The sequence below is a fragment of the Macrobrachium nipponense genome, chromosome 43 (assembly GCF_015104395.2).
Source record: "Macrobrachium nipponense isolate FS-2020 chromosome 43, ASM1510439v2, whole genome shotgun sequence".
NCBI classification, from domain to species: domain Eukaryota; kingdom Metazoa; phylum Arthropoda; class Malacostraca; order Decapoda; family Palaemonidae; genus Macrobrachium; species Macrobrachium nipponense.
This window is the reverse complement of record NC_061104.1, coordinates 50,214,240-50,233,626: the sequence shown is the minus strand read 5'-3', so window position 1 is coordinate 50,233,626 and position 19,387 is coordinate 50,214,240. Positions and strand designations below refer to the sequence as shown.

General features: G+C 40.6%; 1 protein-coding gene across 1 annotated transcript; it reads left to right on the top strand.

The window, feature by feature from the left end:
* The first annotated feature begins 5,602 nt into the window (after positions 1-5,602).
* On the top strand, positions 5,603-19,360 carry LOC135213967 (zinc finger protein 37-like). The gene is made up of 3 exons (XM_064248044.1): positions 5,603-6,737; positions 7,252-7,464; positions 18,398-19,360. Exons 1-3 carry the CDS (start codon positions 5,878-5,880, stop codon positions 18,591-18,593), a joined length of 1,269 nt encoding a protein of 422 aa, XP_064104114.1. The 5' UTR covers positions 5,603-5,877; the 3' UTR covers positions 18,594-19,360.
* The last annotated feature ends 27 nt before the right edge of the window (positions 19,361-19,387 follow it).

Below are 19,387 nucleotides of genomic sequence, written 5' to 3'. Positions count from 1 at the left end.
GCATTTTTCTATTCCAAACTCCATCCTGATGTCCCCAGATACAATCCTTACAGTCTGGATTAGGGTATCTATTTCCTTGATGCTCTTACCATACAGCTTGATGTCGTCCATGAACATCAGATGGTTGATTCTGTTGCTTCTTTTCTTGAGTTTTTACCCGGCATCCATCTTCTGCAGTACTTTTGTAATGGGAATCATGGCTACTACGAAGAGTAGTGGGGACAGTGAGTCATTATTATTATTATTATTATTATTATTATTATTATTATTATTATTATTATTATTATTATTATTATTATTTCTCTGTTCTCTCAGAATTATTAATCTTTTTCTCTTTACTAGCGAATGACAACAAAAATTATATGTTTGCCTTTTGTCTTCCAAAGACGTATTACCTTTAGTACTAGCATTTTTAAAACACTATGAACGCACGAAGTGTGGAAATGTGTTAATACCAATTGGTTAGACACTTTTCCTGAGAGAGAGAGAGAGAGAGAGAGAGAGAGAGAGAGAGAGAGAGAGAGAGAGAGAGAGAGAGAGAGAGAGCAATAATTATACAAACCCACTAAGATGCAACACTCTCCAATCCTTGCTGCCTCCTCTCTCCAAGTGTGGAAATTAAAAGATTGGGATAATGGGAGTTTCTTTTATTCTGACATAAGTTTTAAATTTATCAACTAAAATTTAATTCACTATAATACTATTTTCTTTGATGAAGTGATATTATTGCTGTTTACATTAATATTATATGGATATTAGTAAATCATTTATTCATCATATAAAAGACACATCTCAGTAAAAGAGAGAGAGAGAGAATTATTATTTTTATTATTTAATATTTAACATGATTAAACTTAATACAGTATTAATCTATTAATATTTGAAAATTAGTCAATCATTTTTATATCATAAAAATGTATTTAGTCATGAAAATATTATCAAAATACACTAATTTGCAAGTATTTATCGTCAGAAAACCCCGCGAATAGGCGAGATGTCTGCGAATCATTTTTAGTTAGGTTCCACAGGACAAATCCACGAATGTGTGAGTCAGTGAATACGGGGGTCCACTGTACATAATGTAGCTTATTTGGGTGTTGCAGCGTTTGATGCAAGCATCTCAACTATACTATGGTTTTGAAATTGCCTATTTCAGTCAGGAGAGAACTTGTGTTGAAGTCAGCAACAGTATCCTACAATTGTAGATCTGTTTGATAATGAAAATGGTATCATGATTTTCATGCATACTTTCAGTGTAAGGAGGACTGTAATTTTTCATATAAGTAACTGATCAAGTAATTACATAGCTACCGTTTCCAATTGCATAGCAACCTAATTTTAAAAAGTTGTTTCTTTGTAGGTGATCAGCCCTGTCCGCTATCGGGGAACAGTAGGAACAACAAAGCAGAAGAGCTCAAGTCGTGATCGGTATGGTCTTGCCTTCCCACAATTCTCGGGCATTCCACTAAGGAGTTAGAGATGTGATTTCTGGTGATAGAAGTTCACTCTCGACATGGTTCAGAGGTCATGCAAAGCCATTGGTCCCGTTGCTGAATAACCACTGGTTCCATGCAACGTAAAAACACCATACAAACAATTAAGTCTTTTCTGCCGACCTCTGACTCAAAATCAGTTGTATGCAGCAGCTTATTTTGCCTTTCATTGGTTTTTTGGTTGAATTTCTCCAGGAATTCAGTGAAGTACTCTTACATTTGCATAACTTCAAGATTGTTAGCTTTAGTTCAGGTTTTCTAGCCATTTTTCCACTTAATTACGTCAGACTCCAGCTCTTCTGGTATGAATTCGTTATTGTAGCGAAAGATGCAAGCCCAAACTCATGAACTCTTCTTATGATTTGCATTGATTAGTTCTGATTGTAGGGGGCAGTGTGTAATAAAGAGCAAACCTGTGAAGAATGCAAGGACTCGGATGATAGGAAATGGAAGGTTTTGAAATTTCTTCTTGATAAACTTGAAAGTAGCACTTTATGTAGCCTAGAATCTACTCCTAATCCTTGTAATGTAGATAATATTACCATAATTCTTCCCCTGTTCCTATCTTGTCTCCCATCACCAGCCCTCCTACTGTTGTACCACCTACTCCAGTGCCTGGCTCTCGTCCTTCTGACCCCAATCCAATTGCCAGTCTTGAGGGAAAAGGAGGGAGAAATTCCTTTCTTGGATGTAATGGCGAAGAGGGAAGGGGAACATTTTAAATTGAAGGTATACAGGAAGAAGACGCACACTCATTCACACATACTCTAGCCATAGGAATGAAATTAAAATGGGAGTAATGACAGGGCTGGCCATCCGGGCTTATACGATTTACAGTACTGAATTATTAGATGCAAATCTTTAGGAGATTAGGATACCGTATGAGCGCTGGTGGGAGCGGGCACACATTAAGGCTACATTTACACCAAGCAAGTCGAGTCGAGTCAAGTCAAGTCAAGACGAGTCATATGACTGGAGTCATTTTGAATCAGCGCCGTTCCCACTGACTGAGTCAAAAAGTTAGAATCAAGCTCAACAGGGACCAGGATGGAGGCATGAGGCGGCGAAGGAGTAGGCGTCAAAGATTATAGATTCATGAGATTAATGCTATTCCCAGACTTGATAAACAATCCAGAGAAGTTTTATGACTTCTTCAGAATAAGGGCTGAACAATTTAAAATGTTAGTGGAGTTAGCTGCATCCTACATAAGAAAGCAGAACACTAATTACCGACAGGCACTTTCAGTTGAGGAAAGAGTGGCCATTTCCCTAAGGATTCGTAGTGCTCGCCTCTCAGCGGACTTGCTGTGACTGATGCAAAAATGGGTGCGCCCGAGTCACTGACTCCCCTCGACTCGGCATGACTGGACTCGCTTGGTGTAAACTCTCCCATTTGAATTAATGTGGCGATTCAAGAAGAGTCATGAATCGTCTTGACTTAAGGGGAGGGAAAGTAGGGAAAAGGAACGTTTGAAAGGGAAGAAAATAATTTTAGTCCTGGACAACAACACTATTACACCCATCGACAGGAAACTAGAAAATTTCAAATGAATAGGTAGCTGCAAAAACACAATTAGGACTACAATAGTTATAAATAGAAAGCCGGTAGAGGGGGAAGAGGTAAGAGGGAGTTATATATGGCAGCGTGTCTAGACTGAAATACGGGTTGCTCCAGGAGCAAGAGCCCGTGCCAGCACAAGGCTGGCTTCACGTCGGTGGCCGCGAGTTCGATCCTCAAGCATTCCGCTGAGAGGTGAGAGATGTGTATTTCTGGTCATAGAAGTTCACTCTCGACGTGGTTCGGAAGTCACGTAAAGCAGTTGGTCCTGTTGCTGAATAACCACTGGTTCCATGCAACATAAAAACACCATACAAACAAACAAGTTTGACTTAATCTTCAATAGGAATTGTGAAGAACGGCACAACGGCGAGAGGGGAAGATCTTGCAAAGAGCGAAGCAAGCAACTTGAACAGAACATGACACACTACAATCAGAGGTCGGCAGTTGCCAGACACTGTCAGGAAAAAGACCACAGAATGGACTGGGAAAACATGAATTTTATTGACAGGAACACTAACAAAACGTCAAGACTGATTGGCGAAAAATGTTAAGCATATCTTAGTTTAACCAGACCACTGAGCTGATTAACAGTTACCCTAGGGCTGGCCCAAAGGAGTAGATTTTTGTTTATGTGGCTAGGAACCAATTGGTTACTTAGCAACGAGACCTACTGCTTATTGTGGGATCAATGGGATCCAAACCACCTTATATCGAGAAATGAATTTCTAATCACCAGAAATAAATTCCTCTGGTTCCGCAGCAGCTGGGAGCAAACTCTGGCTACCAGATTGGTAGTTGAGTACGCAACCCACGACTGATTGTGGAGAATGCCTTTATAACATGCGCTAACAATGTCATGGCAGGCAACATTGGGAATTTATTCAAAGACAGCATATCAAGGAAAATCATATACTCCACACAGAGAAGAAACGCTCATACTACACAAGACACAAACACCTGGAACATGTGTGCCTTGGACAGAGAAAGGTCACGAGGGCGGAGCCAAACAGGAGAAGCAGGGTAATTAAAAGATCAAGAGAACAGCACATTGAGCTGGCCTACCTCTTCGGTCATTTCATGGATACTTCATAACGAGGACTGGTTGTCCTGGAAAGCTTGTAACTTCTTTTTTTAAATAAATAACTCCACTAGTTACCATCCAGTTTTAATGAGATCCTTCTAGTAATTGTACTGTTGCACAGAACAATTGTGTGTATGTGATAAGTTAGCATGTATGTATGTGTATATATATATAATATATATATATATTTATGTATATATATATATATATATATATATATATATATATATATATATATATATATTAACTGACTAACCCAGCATGCACAGAAAAACTGAACAATAGTCTACGCGTAGTAGGGAGGGGGAAAAGGGAAGGCTCCTCCCTTTTATCCAGGTATTTCTGTGCTATTTGACACCTTTAACCTGGTATTACTGTAATGTCTGTAATCTACCAGATATTTCTGTACTGCCTGACCCTTTTATCCAGGTATTACTGTGGTAACTGCCCCCTTTATCTAGGTATTACTGTGCTGTCTTGTCTGTTCCCTTTTATCCAGTTATTACTGTGTTGTTTGACACCTTTAGCCAGGTATTACTGTACTATTTGTCCCCTTTATCCAGGTATTACTGTGGCGACTGTCGCTTTTATCCAGGTACTACTGCACTGCCGCCTTCCTCCTTTAACCAAGTATTATTGTGCTAGCTGTCCCTTTTATCCAGGTATTACAGTGGTTACTGTCCCTTTTATCCTGAGATTGCTGTGCTGTCTTCCATTCAAGGCGAAACAGCTGTCATGATAAAAACCAATAAATGGAAGAAGGAAATTTGCGTAATTTTCACCCGAAATTGACGAGTATCAGAAAAAAACAGCGACGGTATGAAGATACCTGCAGAAACTTAAATATATATATATATATATATATATATATAATATATATATATATATATATATATATATATATATAAAAATAAGCGAATGCCACAGGAAAAATGATAGTCAGAAATCCAAGCGCTTTCGTCTTTACTAAGACATTGCCATTCGTTCCTTGACAATGTCTTAGTAAATACGGAAGCGCTTGGATTTCTGACTATCATTATCCTGTGGTATTCGCTTATTTAACGAAGTCACGTGCATGTACTGTGATTGTACAGTATCTCGGTAATAAGACGAAAGTACTTGGCATCTTCAGTGTTTCAATTTTCCTTCATGGCTGTACCTTTGTTTATATATATATATATATATATATATATATATATATATATATATATATATATGTGTGTGTGTGTGTGTGTGTGTGTGTGTGGAGTGTGTACACACACATATATATGTATTTATAATAGACAGATACGTTGAACTATGTCTAAAATATATATGACACAACCGTCCTACCACGGTCACTTTGTGATTCGAGTTATGGAGACTTCACTTGGCTTCTTTCCGATAAAAGCTGAACTTTTGTGGTTTCTCTCCGTCGCGTCAGGGCTGCTAACACTGAAAGTCACTTCCAGTCTAGAGAGTCGCAAGAGAACTGGAATGTCAGCGTTCCGGGTCTCGTGTACTTTGCCGAATATATTCGTGTGATTTAGTGTCTTGTGATTGTTTATGGAAGCTTAAAATTATCGGAAGGCATTACTGAAGCTGAGGCCTAGAATGAGCATATTATTATTCAGAAATGAAACCTATTCATATGGAACAATTCCACAGAAGGCCCCATTTATTTGAAAGTCAAGCTTCCAAATATTATGGTGCTCATTAGGAAGTAAAAGAAGGTAAGGGAAATACAGATATAAAGCGTCGTCATGCTCAGTTTTCGGGACCTAGTCGAGTCGATGGAAAGCGGCTTGAGAGAGAATCGGTTAGAGTGTGACGAGTTTAGCAAGCGGGAAACGATAAACTTCGAGACTCTGAAGAAGTTGAAGGTAGAGAATCAGGCTGACGATGTGAGTAGCCCGGCCCTCCCAGTGAAGGAGGAACCTCATGAAGTAAACGCAAGTATTTGCAAGGAGGATCATGTTTCTGATGAGGATTATAGTCCTATGCATAAACACATCCATCGCGAGAATTCAGCTGATATCTCGAACGTTACACAGTCACAATTAGGAGGGCTTCGTTGTCAACTGACGAAGTCAGAGAGAGGTTTGACCAACGAAATGGTGCGAAACTTGGGTCAGAGAAAAGGTCATTGTGAAAATTGTTTGAAAATAGTTGAGTATAAAAGTACATTAGATGCAGCCCCAGTGCCTGGCAGTTATCCTCGTTGTTCTGTATCCCCGTGTGAACATATTCCTAATGACAGTTGTGTGCAAAGCAGCGGACCTAACAGAGGACACCAGGTGTCTGCCCAGTCGAACGCGCTCGACGAATTACTTAGTGAGGACGTGAGGATGGTTAGAAAGAGCAGAGATGCGAATGGTCCCTCAGCAAACTTGTTTGGGAAATGTGAATTGGAAATAGAGAATGACGTAAGTGCTTCCAAAACCGATTGCCACCGATTTCCATTGACTTCAGATCCCAGAGAAACGAGCTCGGTGAAATTATCAGCGGTATGTGAAGGTGGCGATGGAATGCGTACTACCTGGGAAGCAAATACCGGGATTCGTACGAGTACAGAATGCAGACGCGTAAGAGTTACTACTCCAGAACATACTGAGCTCTTGAGGTATGTAGCAACTACACTGTTGTTGTATATTTTTAAGGTTGAAATTATAATCTGTTTTTTGTTGAGGGTGTTAGTGCTAAAGTTGGTGCAGACCGAAGAGGAACAATTATTTCCTCATCAGTTCTATGGCCAAGTTAACAAATGGGTGATAATATTCTGAACAAAACTGTTTATTTATCGATTCCAGGTTCCCGTAGAGAGATAGTGCCGTCAGTGCACCTCATGCAGGGCCTGTAGGCATTACTGAAGGTTCAGTGCAGAGTCCCTTCGGCCCTAGCTGTAAAACTTTTCAATCCTTTTAACTGTAGCTACCTCCGTTCGTATTTTCTTTCTCCCATCTTTCCTTAATCCTAACAGTTGATTCTATGTGCAGCTGCCTGGTTTTCCTCCTGTTATACCTTTCAAACCGTATTCCCTTCAATTTCCGTTCTAGCGCTGAATGACCTCATCATAGATCTCAGCGCTTGGCCTTTGGCCTAAATTCTATATTCTGTTCTATTCTTTAATATTCCAGGTGCGATTTTTGCGATGCAACTTTTCGAAGCAAAGCCCAGCTGGAGAACCACGAGAAATTCCATTCTCCAATTCGCCCATTCCAGTGTCCCGAGTGCCCGAGAAGGTTCAACCAGCTCTCTCACCTCAACATTCACAAAAGGACCCACAGCGGGGAGCGGCCGTTCGAGTGCCCCACTTGCGGGGCAAGATTCAGTCGGAAGGATAGACTCAGGTGAATACTTCTACAAATCAGTTCTGCTGGATTCTCTCTGCTGCGAAGTTGTGAAACTCGCTTTCTGCTTTCATTTTGCCTCCATGGGAAACATATGTGTTTATACATACACACATTCCCGTGGAAGGAAAATGAAAGCAAGTACATGCAACGGCTTCAACACTTTCACTATAGATACATTTCTCCATTATCGTTGGTTCCATCTGCCATCATAACTGTGCCCGTGTTCACATTTACTTTTAAGTTTCTCCTACTGCAAACACTTTTAAACTCTGCATAGTTTCTGCAGTTTCTTTTCCTTATTCCAAAACCAGTAGTACATCATTTGCAAACATCACCCATATCACACCCCATTTATCACTTATTTTCTTCAGCTAATAACTTTCACAGACTTTTCTCATTGTATATATAATATATATATATATATATATATATATATATATATATATATATATATATATTATCATGAATACAATTGCCTGATAATGACATATGTATACACGATCCATTTTATATTAATTACAACTGCATTTTCAATAATAAAAAGCAAGTACAAGTCCACCCCTCCTCTCCCTCAATACCATAAAGGTGGGATTGGTAACGTTTTCCTCAGACGTATTTCCCATCTGTGTGAAGTCCTTCCCAACATCGTATCTCCTTTAAGCCTGCTTAGGAGCATTTTGACATTCGAATCATTAACGTAAATTCGGCAAGAGCTCCCCTTTAAATCCTATAGATACTAAATGACCTGTCAAGGAACCCCTGACCCAGCTTAACCTTTCAGCCCCGCCCCCCGGTCAGTTCCTCGTTCAACCTTTTGGCCATTAACGATGCCCTCGGGCGCGGCCCTATTAGCTTTTGGCAGTTGTCATCCTCTCTCTCTCGAACACGCGCAACTCCCGGCTCCGAGTCGGAAGGACAAAGGCAGCGGCGCTGTTACTCCACTGGGAAATCAGGATCACAGCAGGAAGCTGCTAGCCAAGACATCGCCACCGATGCGACTCCAATTTGGTGGGGGTTGAAACCCCAAAACTTCAATAACTCCCCTCTCTGGGTATAAATTTGCCCTGCGAACTTCAGACCCTCTCAGTACCGTACTAAAGAAGTCAACGGTGTGACGGAGCACCCGTGACGACTGGTTTACAGTTCAAGTGAGAAACCCTAGTGTCCAGTCCTATCCTCTGCCGCCATGACTTAGGCTCACAGCCACACTCAACCGAGTCTCAGACACGGCCAGCATTCGTGTCCCCACCCCTACATTCACGCGTCCTACCAGCAGTCTGCACTCTCACATTGCCTACCGAGTGCCAGGTTTTCTCCCTGACCACTTCCGCTCCAGACTGTCACCTGCCTTAGCCTCGCCCTTGAGAAGAACGCTTTGTCTCAGGACGTGACAGGAGTCGTTCACCGCTATCTCGGGGCATCACCTTGGCTAGTAGCACTCCGCTACCATCTCGAGTCAAGTTCCTGCCAAGCTCCTCATACCTGCTGCCCAATTACTTTTCTCCAAGTGGAAGAATTCCAGTTTGTCCATGCCCCACAGTGAAGCACTGCAGTCGACTGACGTCCCTCAGGCGCTTGCAACAGTCACTCCAAGGAGATAACGTAGGAAAACCACAGTTGGTTGCCAGTATTCGCCCCGTTCATCTTGCACTCCATCTTTTCTCGCTGATAATTTCCTAGTGTTCGAATTCCCCCAAAACTCCTCTGCTTTGATAACCATTAGTGTGATATACTGTTATTGTTGCTGTAGGCATTGCATAATCCCAAACTTGTGTCATTACTGTGCATCCTGCAGACTACTCACCGGTCCTTGGTTTTGTGTCCCGCATTCACAGACTCCAGGAGAAACACCTCAAATCTAACTGCAAGAAAGATCCTGGGCTGCCACCCTGCAGTGGCAAAGTGATAATCATTTGCAGTGGTGCTTTACCACTGTATATAGTGTTAATATTAAGCTACTTTAGTTCGCAATCCTCAATGTACTAATCCTAGTTATTATACTGTTTACTTGCTGATTGGCGCTAGTGTTTTGTCTCCTTGAGATTTAACAGTAAAGTTGAAGTGCCACAGAGTCTGATAGTTCTCCTTTGTAATTTCCACTCTGTTGATACCCCTACTAAGAATTATAGGGCTTTTAATTGTTTACCTGAGTATGTATATTTAACATCCTTATCCTTAACTCATTTATGTTAAGACTACTCAAGCAGGGTTCCTTCTTCCCTTTCTGTTTAGATCTGCCAATCTGCCCAGTCAGATGTTTTTTCTGTTAAAACTGCACGTATAATTACTTTCAAAAGTAGAATTCATGTTAGAGTGACCTCCCAGGATTGGTGGCATATAATATATACGTATATATTTATATATGATATATATATATATATATATATATATATATATATATATATATATATATATATATATATTATTTATTTATTTTGGATGGAGTGATATGAAAAGTCTCTGAAAGGACAGCAGATTTAAATATAAAGTTATTAGCTATAGAAGATAAGTCGTAAATGGAGTGTGAAATGGTGGATGTTTGCAAATGATACATAACTGATTTTGGGAGAGTGAAGAGAAACTGCAGAAACTATGAAGAGAGTTTGAAAGTGTTGGCGCAGGAGAAAGTTAAAAGTAAATATGAACAAGGGAAAGGTTATGATGGCAGATGGAACCAAAGATGATGGAGAAATGTTTAGTGAAAGAGTGGAAGCAGTTGATTGATGCAAGTAACGGGGAGTGAGTAAGGTGGATGATGTTAAGATGAGGGAAGAGGTGAGTCACAAAGAGAGGAAGGTGGCAGGGTGTAAGCAAAAGACTGGGCAGAGATACGAAATGTCAGAGGAAGCCTAAGTTGGAATGCGAATTGAGAGTAATTGAAAGAAAATGGTAGTGTATGGGTATGGTGGAATTGTTAGGATTGTGAGTGAGGAGATACATAGAAGTGATAAGAGTGCTGGTAGGTGACAGTATGAATTGAAGTTTTCACAGATGGTCTAATTTGTGCGGAAAGAATGGGCAATAGTAAGTTTGTGAAAAGAATGTGAAATTAATTACGGTTACAGGAAATGGAAAGAAGACCCAGGAATAACACTCAGAAAACTCAAGAAAGTGTGCAAGGTATTAGTAAATGCCGCAGTGTATGTAAGGGTGTGTGACACCCTGCTGGTGAGCCTTCTGTGTTGGTGTAGGGAGCTGCTGATGTTGTTGCAGGTTTCCTTATAAATGGGAGTTCCGTATGGGGCTAGAGACACTAGTGCACCTCGTGCGGTGCACTGTAGGCATTACTTAAGGTTTTTTGCAGAATGCCTTTGGCCCCTAGCTGCAACTCCTTTAATTCCTTTGACTGTACCTCCATCCTTATTCCCTTTCTTTATTCATATATGTATATTTTTGGCATTATGCCAAGCACTGGGGCAACTAAGGCCATTCAGCGGTGAAACGGAAATTAACAGCAAAAGGTTTGAAAAGTGTAACAAGAGGAAAACCTCGCAGTTGCACCACGAAACAATTGTTAGGAGAGGGTGGACAGTATTCCCTTTCTTCCATCTTTCTATCCACCCTCTCCTAACAATTGTTACAGAGTGCAACTGTAAGGATTTCCTCCTAATACATCTTTTTTCAAACCTTTCCGCTCTCGGTTCTCTTTTAGCGCTGAATGACCTCACTTTTGCGACATTTAGTCCTCTCTATATCTATGCTAACTGTGTGGGGATCAACATCAAAGGGTGAAAGAATGCAATTGCACCATAGCTCTTCCGCACCAGGGCAAAATCTAGGTTTAGGCTTAAATGAAATACACATCTCTCACTCCTCAATGGAATGGGCGAGTTGATTCTCGGCCATTCCATTTAGGAGTGAGAGATGTGTATTTCTGGTGATAGAAGTTCACTCTTGATGTGGTTTGGAAGTCACGTAAAGCCGTTGGTCCCATTGCTGAATAATCACTGGTTCCATGCAACGTAAAAACACCATACAAACAAACAAACAACATTAGTTTTGGTTTTGCATATTGAAAATAAGAACAGATACACCGCAAATGTCACTCAACAAAAAAGGAAGGAAAAAAAACCCATGAAAGTAGAACATTCAGGAAGTATTCGGGACGAGGACCGTAATGCTGTTTCTGATCTAGACGAATGCTTTAAGGCAAGTGGTTACGAACTTACGCGACGCGACTGATTCAGCGAGGGAAGAGCTGGGGCAGAGTCAAAGTATACAGGGTCTGCTCACGAGGTGGTACTAAAACCTATCCCCGCCCCTTGTGAAATGTCATCAGTTACAAAAGGACCATATCTTTATGAAACTATATTTACGATAAAATTTTCATATAACTATTTTTGCGATGGCAGTTTTTTATAGGATACTGATGATTTATTTACAGACAAACTGGGTTTACATAGACAGGTGTGGACGGATAAGTAGTACAGTCTCGCACTGCGAACAGAAATGACTCTGAGCCAGTGGATTTGTGTTTTCTTACAGACATACATTTAGATATATTAAGGCGTACAAATAATGGAATTGCATGTGTTATACATCAGCGGAAAGGCCACGGAACGCTCTACCGGATGGAAATAAGAACAATGCGACTTGATGATTGGATACAATGAAAATAGGGAAAAAGCTTTGTCCTTACAAATACTCCGCCCCAAGACATTGATTATGGAGTAATTATTGGATGACAATCTTGGAGGCAGGGGGCGTCATCGAGTGTAGAGTCCTTCGGTTTTGCTGACTGACAGGATGCCTCCCCTGGTGGTTGCCTGGGGGGTTCTACTGTTCACCGGGGCGACCAAGACTGCGAAAGAGAGAGCTGCATTATGTGTGGTGGTGGAGTGGGACAGGCTGTGGGGATCCCTAGGTGCGGCAGCGGTGTAGGTTGGGCTGAGGAAGTTCCCAGCGCGGCAGCGGTGTCCTGCGGGCAGAGTGGAACCACAGGTGAGCAGCGGCGTCAGCAGGTCGAGGAAACCCACAGGTAGCCGCGTTGGCAGGCAGGGGAGGCCAACAGGCGTGGCAGCGGTGTCGGTGGGCCGAGGAGGACTACAGGCGGCGGCGTCGGAAAGGGCGAGCAGGTCCACAGACGTGGCATCGACGTCAGGAAGGCCGAGCGAGCCCCAAGAGCAACGGCAGCGTCGAAGGTTAGAAGAGGCCCACAGGCAGCGACGTCAGGGGGCCAAGCAGGCCCACATGTGCGGCAGCGACGTCGGGTGGGTAAAGCACGTCTCTGAGTGTAGCAGTGGCGTCGGCAGGCAGCGACGTTGGGTGGGTAAAGCACGTCCCTGAGTGTAGCAGCGGCGTCGGCAGGCAGCGAACTGTAGGGTTGGGTAAAGCAAACGTCTCTGAGTGTAGCAGCGGCGTCGGCAGGCACGGACCGTCCGGGTGGGTAAAAGCACGTCCCTGGGTGTAGCAGCGGCGTTGGCAGGCAGCGAGCATCGGGTGTAAAGCACGGGTAAAGCACGTCCCTGGGTGTAGCAGCGGCGTCAGCAGGCAGGGGAGGTCGTCTGGGGACTATCAGGTGCGGCAATGGCGCTGGGGGAAGAACCGAGGAGGTCCGCAGGTTCGGCGGTTCGAGAAGATATCTGGCGTCCCCCGGGTGAGGTAAAGGAGGCCGCGATGTCGGATGGATGTTTCTGAACCGCCGCCTGAATTTTGTTTTGGCTGATCAGCACCCAGCTACCCTTCCTCGAAAAATAAATGCCAAAACACGCTGGGAAGCAGTGCCGTGATTAGTCCCTTAATGGCGTTGGTGTTGTTCTCACAATGGAGTTTTCAAAGACCTAAACTGTGGCGCCGTATTGAATCTGTTAAAGGTTCTCTGAAGGTGAGCTGCCGTAATTAGTCTGTTAAAGGCTGGGCCTAAACCCAACGCCATCTTGAATTGTCAATTCAAGATGGCGTTGCTAAACCGCTGCGTGACCAACTCAGGGAGGTCACCAGTTTTGAGGACCAGAGATTAAGACAGGTAGCTGGGATACTGATGATTTATTTACAGACAAACAGGGTTTACATAGACAGGTGCAGAGGGATAAGTAATACAGTCTCGCACCGCGAACAGAAATGACTCTGAGACAGATATTAAGGCGTACAAATAATGGAATTGCATGTGTTATACATCGGTGGAAAGGCCGCGGAACGCTCTATCGGATGGAAGTAAGAACAACGCGACTTGATGATTGGATACAATGAAAATAGGGAAAAAGCGTTGTCCTTACATTGCCATATACTACGTTAAAGTACAAAGAATGCTCTTTCAAATGATATATGGCACATTACAATGACAAACCCACAAGCGCGTACAGAAAAATTATCTACGCACAAAAATGTGCAATGACTTCATCCGTCAACCTACATATATTCACGTTTCGTAGCGTATCTGACTAAGGGATGGTGATAGAAAGAAACTGAAAAATGGATTGGAAAGCTGATAAAATTTACTATAAAATGCGTAAATAAAATGGATAGGTGTTCTGGGTCAAAGACGGACCAAAATTTTTCAATTTTATGTAAATATTTACCACATTTTTCTTACATAATTTTTCATCTTATTACATTTTGCCATATAGCATGTAAAAGTACAAAGAATGCCCTTTCAATTGATATATGACACATTACAATTACAATTATTTTCAAACCCATAATCGCACACTGAAATATTATCTACGTACGCAAAAATTATAAAAAATTAAGCGTTCGTGTGAGATCTGAAATGTAGCCCCACCCCATGTGAAACGTCATCAGATACATCCAGCGAGACTGACGAATACCTTTTTGTACTTATTCGAAAATATTATAATCGTTTGAGGCATGCATAATTAATACCATTATGTATACAGTTTGTGTTATATGTAAACTTATGTGTTCGGAAGTATATTTATGTGATATGAAGTCTTAATGAGAAATTTGCTGGAAATGTGTTCCCTGTATCATTTTCTTCATCATTTATTCCTTTGATACCTTATATCGTATATGATGTAATTCTTATCCTTTATATATTGTTTTCTCTTTTGTGGTAAAGTGCAAATGCAACTGCCATTTTTTACACTGGCTGTATCCACATTTTCTTTGTATTTATTGCATAACAATAAGTATTCATAATATGATATGGAAAATATAATTAATCTATCATTCTAACCTTTAGCATAAAAAAGTTGCTTTTCAAAGTGAGGTATGAACACAGTCACAGAACTAAATACATTTCTTAAGAATTATTTAAAATCTTGATAATATTACTACCTGAAAGAGAGAGAGAGAGAGAGTAGTCATGCTGGAGTAGCTATGTGTGTTCAAACTGGTATATTTTGTGCAATAAAACAAGGCTTGGTGACTAAATGAGAGAATGGGTATTAAAAAAATCAAACAGGTGACCTCTCTACAGATTTTATCATCAAGATTTTACGAAAAACACCATGCAATATGGATTAAATGCATAAAAACTAAGGGTTCTTTAAGTAATTCAATGGTAAAGCACGGGAAGTGTTACTCTTGTGACGTCACAGTATTAGCTCCGCCCCCACTGCCGAGTTGAGCAGACCAAGACCACCGAGCAGTCCCTATATACTTTGAATGGGCATTAAAAAACATCATGCATGTGACCTCTTTACAGATTTTATCAAGATTTTATAAAAAAAAAAAAAAAATGCGATATGGATTAAGGGGGCCGGCCGGCTAATGCCCTTTCTTAAGAATTATTTAAAATCTTGATAATATTACTACCTGAAAGAGAGAGAGAGAGAGAGTAGTCATGCTGGAGTAGCTATGTGTGTTCAAACTGTATATTTTGTGCAATAAAACAAACAAGGCTTGGTGACTAAATGAGAGAATGGGTATTAAAAAATCAAACAGGTACCTCTCTACAGATTTTTATCATCAAGATTTTACGAAAAACACCATGCAATATGGATTAAATGCATAAAAACTAAGGGTTCTTTTTAAGTAATTCAATGGTAAAGCACGGGAAGTGTTACTCTTGTGACGTCACAGTATTAGCTCCGCCCCCACTGCCGAGTTGAGCAGACCAAGACCACCGAGCAGTCCCTATATACTTTGAATGGGCATTAAAAAACATCATGCATGTGACCTCTTTACAGATTTTATCAAGATTTTATAAAAAAAAAAAAAAAAAATGCGATATGGATTAAGGGGGCCGGCCGGCTAATGCCCTTTTTCAAGGAAAGGACTTTGATATTCATACCACTTAATAAGGTGACTTGGGACATCTCCAACCGCATTATGATTTTCGCCTCTGACCTTCGGTTTTGTGACGCCAGGCGATTTATCCCGAAAACAACCATTTTCAAAATCTATCTCCTCCTTGATATTTAATATTAAGACCTGGGATTACTACCATATATAGACCTGATGTAGACCTCCAATCGAATGGAGAGTTTTTTTTCTAAAAGTCATTTTTTTGCAAGATATGAATTTTTCAATATGGTAAAAAAATAAACCCTATAAATCAGGAGAAAAAAAAATTTATAAAAAAACACACGAAACAAAATTGGAAAAAAGGGCTCTATTTGATTGTTCTATAATGTCTTCCTGAGTTATATACCAAATTTCAATGTTATAGCTTTAAAACTAAGTGAGAAGATAGATTTAGAAGGTCAATAAGTATAGTTTTGAGATACGGGCGTTCAAAGTTTTCCTTCGTATTTCTATAAAGACAATGTTAATAAATAATGATTATTATGAATGTATATTTCTTTTTGTGTATTAATAAACCAAAACTATTTTATTTATCATAATTTAATCATAAATGATGATCCCTTTGCTCATATATCGCAGCCTGGGGCACTGCTTGAGGCAAGATGGGGCACTCCTTCCTACGCAATTCTCTCTCTCCCCTTCGCTAACTCGGCTTATTACAGCGAATTTTCTTCTTCTGTATGTTAGCGAGATGTTTCCTTGTATTTTCCTCTTTGGCATGATGAAAATTCTTGCCCGAAACCAAGATAAACAAACGTAAATGCAAGAGAATTTCAAGAGGTGAAACTCGAAGGCGTACTCTTTTTTTTTTTTTTTACAAAGACAATTTAATAAATCATGATTATTATGAATTTCATATTCCATTTTGGTTTTGGGTTTTAAAAAAACCAAAACTTTGTTATTTATCATGAATGAAGATCTCTTTGCTCAAAGATCGTCGTAGCCTTGGGCACAGTGTGACGTGTGCTGTCAAGCAAGACGGGGGCGTTACTAAGCAACCCTCCCCTCTCTCTTCACTAACTACGCATATTATGATATTCTGTAATAATACTTGAGCGATTTTCTCGTCTGTATGTTAGCAAGATGTTTTCCTTGTCTTTTCCTCATTGGCATGATGAAATTCTTGCCGAAACCTACATAAACATACGTAACGCAGGCGTTATGTCAGAGGTGAATGGAACGTGTAGACTACTTGACGTCTGTAACAGCACTAAATCAGGACTGGACAGTGGACTTGGCCTGAACTGAAGTCTCCTTCTCGACTCGGGGAATGTCTACAGATGCCATTTCTCCCAATTTCTTTGACAATAATTATCAAAATTTACGATAATAGAGGAAATATTGCATTTTCTTGTACGGATCAATGTTTTAGGCTTATTGAGTTACGTTACTAATTACCCTGTAACTACGAAAGTAAGAGTGAATTTTGACGAAACTTATTTCGTATACGTATTCTCAATTGCCATATGAAGCTCCATGAATTTTTTCATGACTTTGCATTTTTCGCCCTATACCTCCATATATAGGCGTTCCGGCCGGCCCCCTTAAATGTATAAAAACTAAAGCCTCTTTAAGTAATTCAATTGAGAAGCACGGGCAGTGTTACTCTTGTGAGTTGTGACGTCACAGTATTAGCTCCGCCCCCACTGCCGAGTTGAGCAGACCCTATATACTTTGACTCTGAGCTGGGGGGTGGAGAGGTGAGGGCACGATATAGTTATGACAAGGTAGCTGCTCTAGCAACGAGTTTGGGGCTCATTTGCGCATGTGATTTTGTGACGTCACGCAAATTGGTTGAAGCGACAATTCACTAATGTAAACCTAGGGATGATAATTGCCTTTGTTACACTTTGAAATGAGGTTTAATAAATATCCCTCCATAGATTTAAGCGGTGAATACGATTTTGGACATATGAAATATTCAAGTTCATGTTAATATCGATATTGGAGAAATCGAATTGGTGAAATGTTTCACAATTAAGTGTGTGTGTATGTGTGTGTGTGCGTGCGTGCATGTAACTCAGACTGACAAGATCCAGTTTCTAAATTTTTCACACAAAAAATCCTTAAGTGCAACATTTCGCTAATTAGATTTCTCATCGTTATTCACATGAACTACAATATTTCATATATCCAAAATCATATTCACCGCTTAAATATTTGGAGGGATATTTATTAAATCGCATCTCAAAGTGTAACAAAGACAATTATCCCTGTTTACATCAGTAATTTGTCGTTTCGAGCGGTTTGCATGACGTCACAGATTATGGTCGGTTACATAAAAATACACCGGAACTGCGCATGGGGCTGTGGGTGAGGGTACCCCTCACCTCTCGCACTGGTAGTGCAACAACTACCAAACAACTTTGTGTAGAATAGCCTGCTCCACCTTGTCATTTTAGTACTGAATGACCTCGTGGGTCCCAGCACTAGGTCATTGTTCAAAATTTTGTATTCCATTCGTCGTTAGATTCAGCCAGCCTTATGCTGGCTTAGGCTCTTGCCATTCCATTCCTATAGATGTGGCAGTGACTGTTGTGTTTATTTTTCCTGGAGCCACCTCGTGTTAGGAAAACAGCTTAATGTTAGAAAAGATGTACGTGTACTTGTGTTTTAAGTGCAAAAATATTTACTTTATATTTAGTATTATCATGTTTTATCACTTTGTGAACCACAAGTAACTTTACTTCTCTTCTAAAGATAAATTTTTTTCTGCCCACAGGTCTCACTTGAGAGTCCACACAGGAGAAAAGCCTTATGCTTGTCCTAGATGCAGCAGGCTCTTCAAGTATTCCTGGGATCTGAAGGACCACTTGAAAACCAAACACCCCAGCCAAGGCTTGTTCCAGTGTCGCATTTGTCACGTGTCCTTTGCCAATCTTACGACTTTCACATCCCACTGGGAAACGCATAGGTAGACGTGGAAATCAGGCACGTACCAGGGGGCTGTGTTATGCATTTGAATCATATACATTTCCTGCATCAAATTACAATCATAATCGTTTTTAGTGACTGTAATTTTGCCTTTACCTTATTTTTAACTATTTTGAGTGAGTTAAATTACTGTCAGATGAATACAAATGAAAATGATACTTTCTCACTTCAGATTTGCTTAATTTTTTCCACAAAAACAGCACTCACCTTATCAGCGATCTATGACAAGGGCACAGTGAACTTTTTTGATTAGCGCTAGGTATGATTCCTAGAGTGGACTGATATCAGACTTTTAGACTTAACATTTCAAGCAATTTCTACTTTCTTGCATTTTTTTTTACAGTGGCTAATGTAGGCACCTCTGTGGATTGTCGTGATACATGTTTTAGAAGGTTATTTGTAAATGAATAAAGCACCCCAGCCTTCAGATTCACAATAAGTGTTGTGAAGCTTGTGACCTTTCTGACAAATGGTGAATCAGCAGTCATCAGCATGAAGCACCCTTCCTTTACCTTCAAATTCACGTAGTAAAGTGTGTGACCTTTCTGGCAAATGCTGAATAAGCTGTTGTTGATATATCTTCGTTTTACCAAACCACTGAGCTAATTAACAGCTCTCATAGGGCTGGCCCGAAGAATTAGGTATTTTTACGTGGCTAGGAACCAACTGGTCACCTAGCAATGAGACGTACAGATTATTGTGGGATCCGAGAAATGAACTTCTAGTATCACCAGAAATAAATTCCTCTGATTCTGCGTTGGCCGAGCCGAGATCGAAC

Coding starts and splice junctions, on each gene's coding strand:
- LOC135213967 (XM_064248044.1), top strand. CDS start 5,878: ATGCTCAGTTTTCGGGACCTAGTCGAGTCGATGGAAAGCGGCTTGAGA. Junction 6,738..7,251: donor GAACATACTGAGCTCTTGAG/GTATGTAGCAAC, acceptor TTAATATTCCAG/GTGCGATTTTTGCGATGCAA. Junction 7,465..18,397: donor AGTCGGAAGGATAGACTCAG/GTGAATACTTCT, acceptor TTCTGCCCACAG/GTCTCACTTGAGAGTCCACA.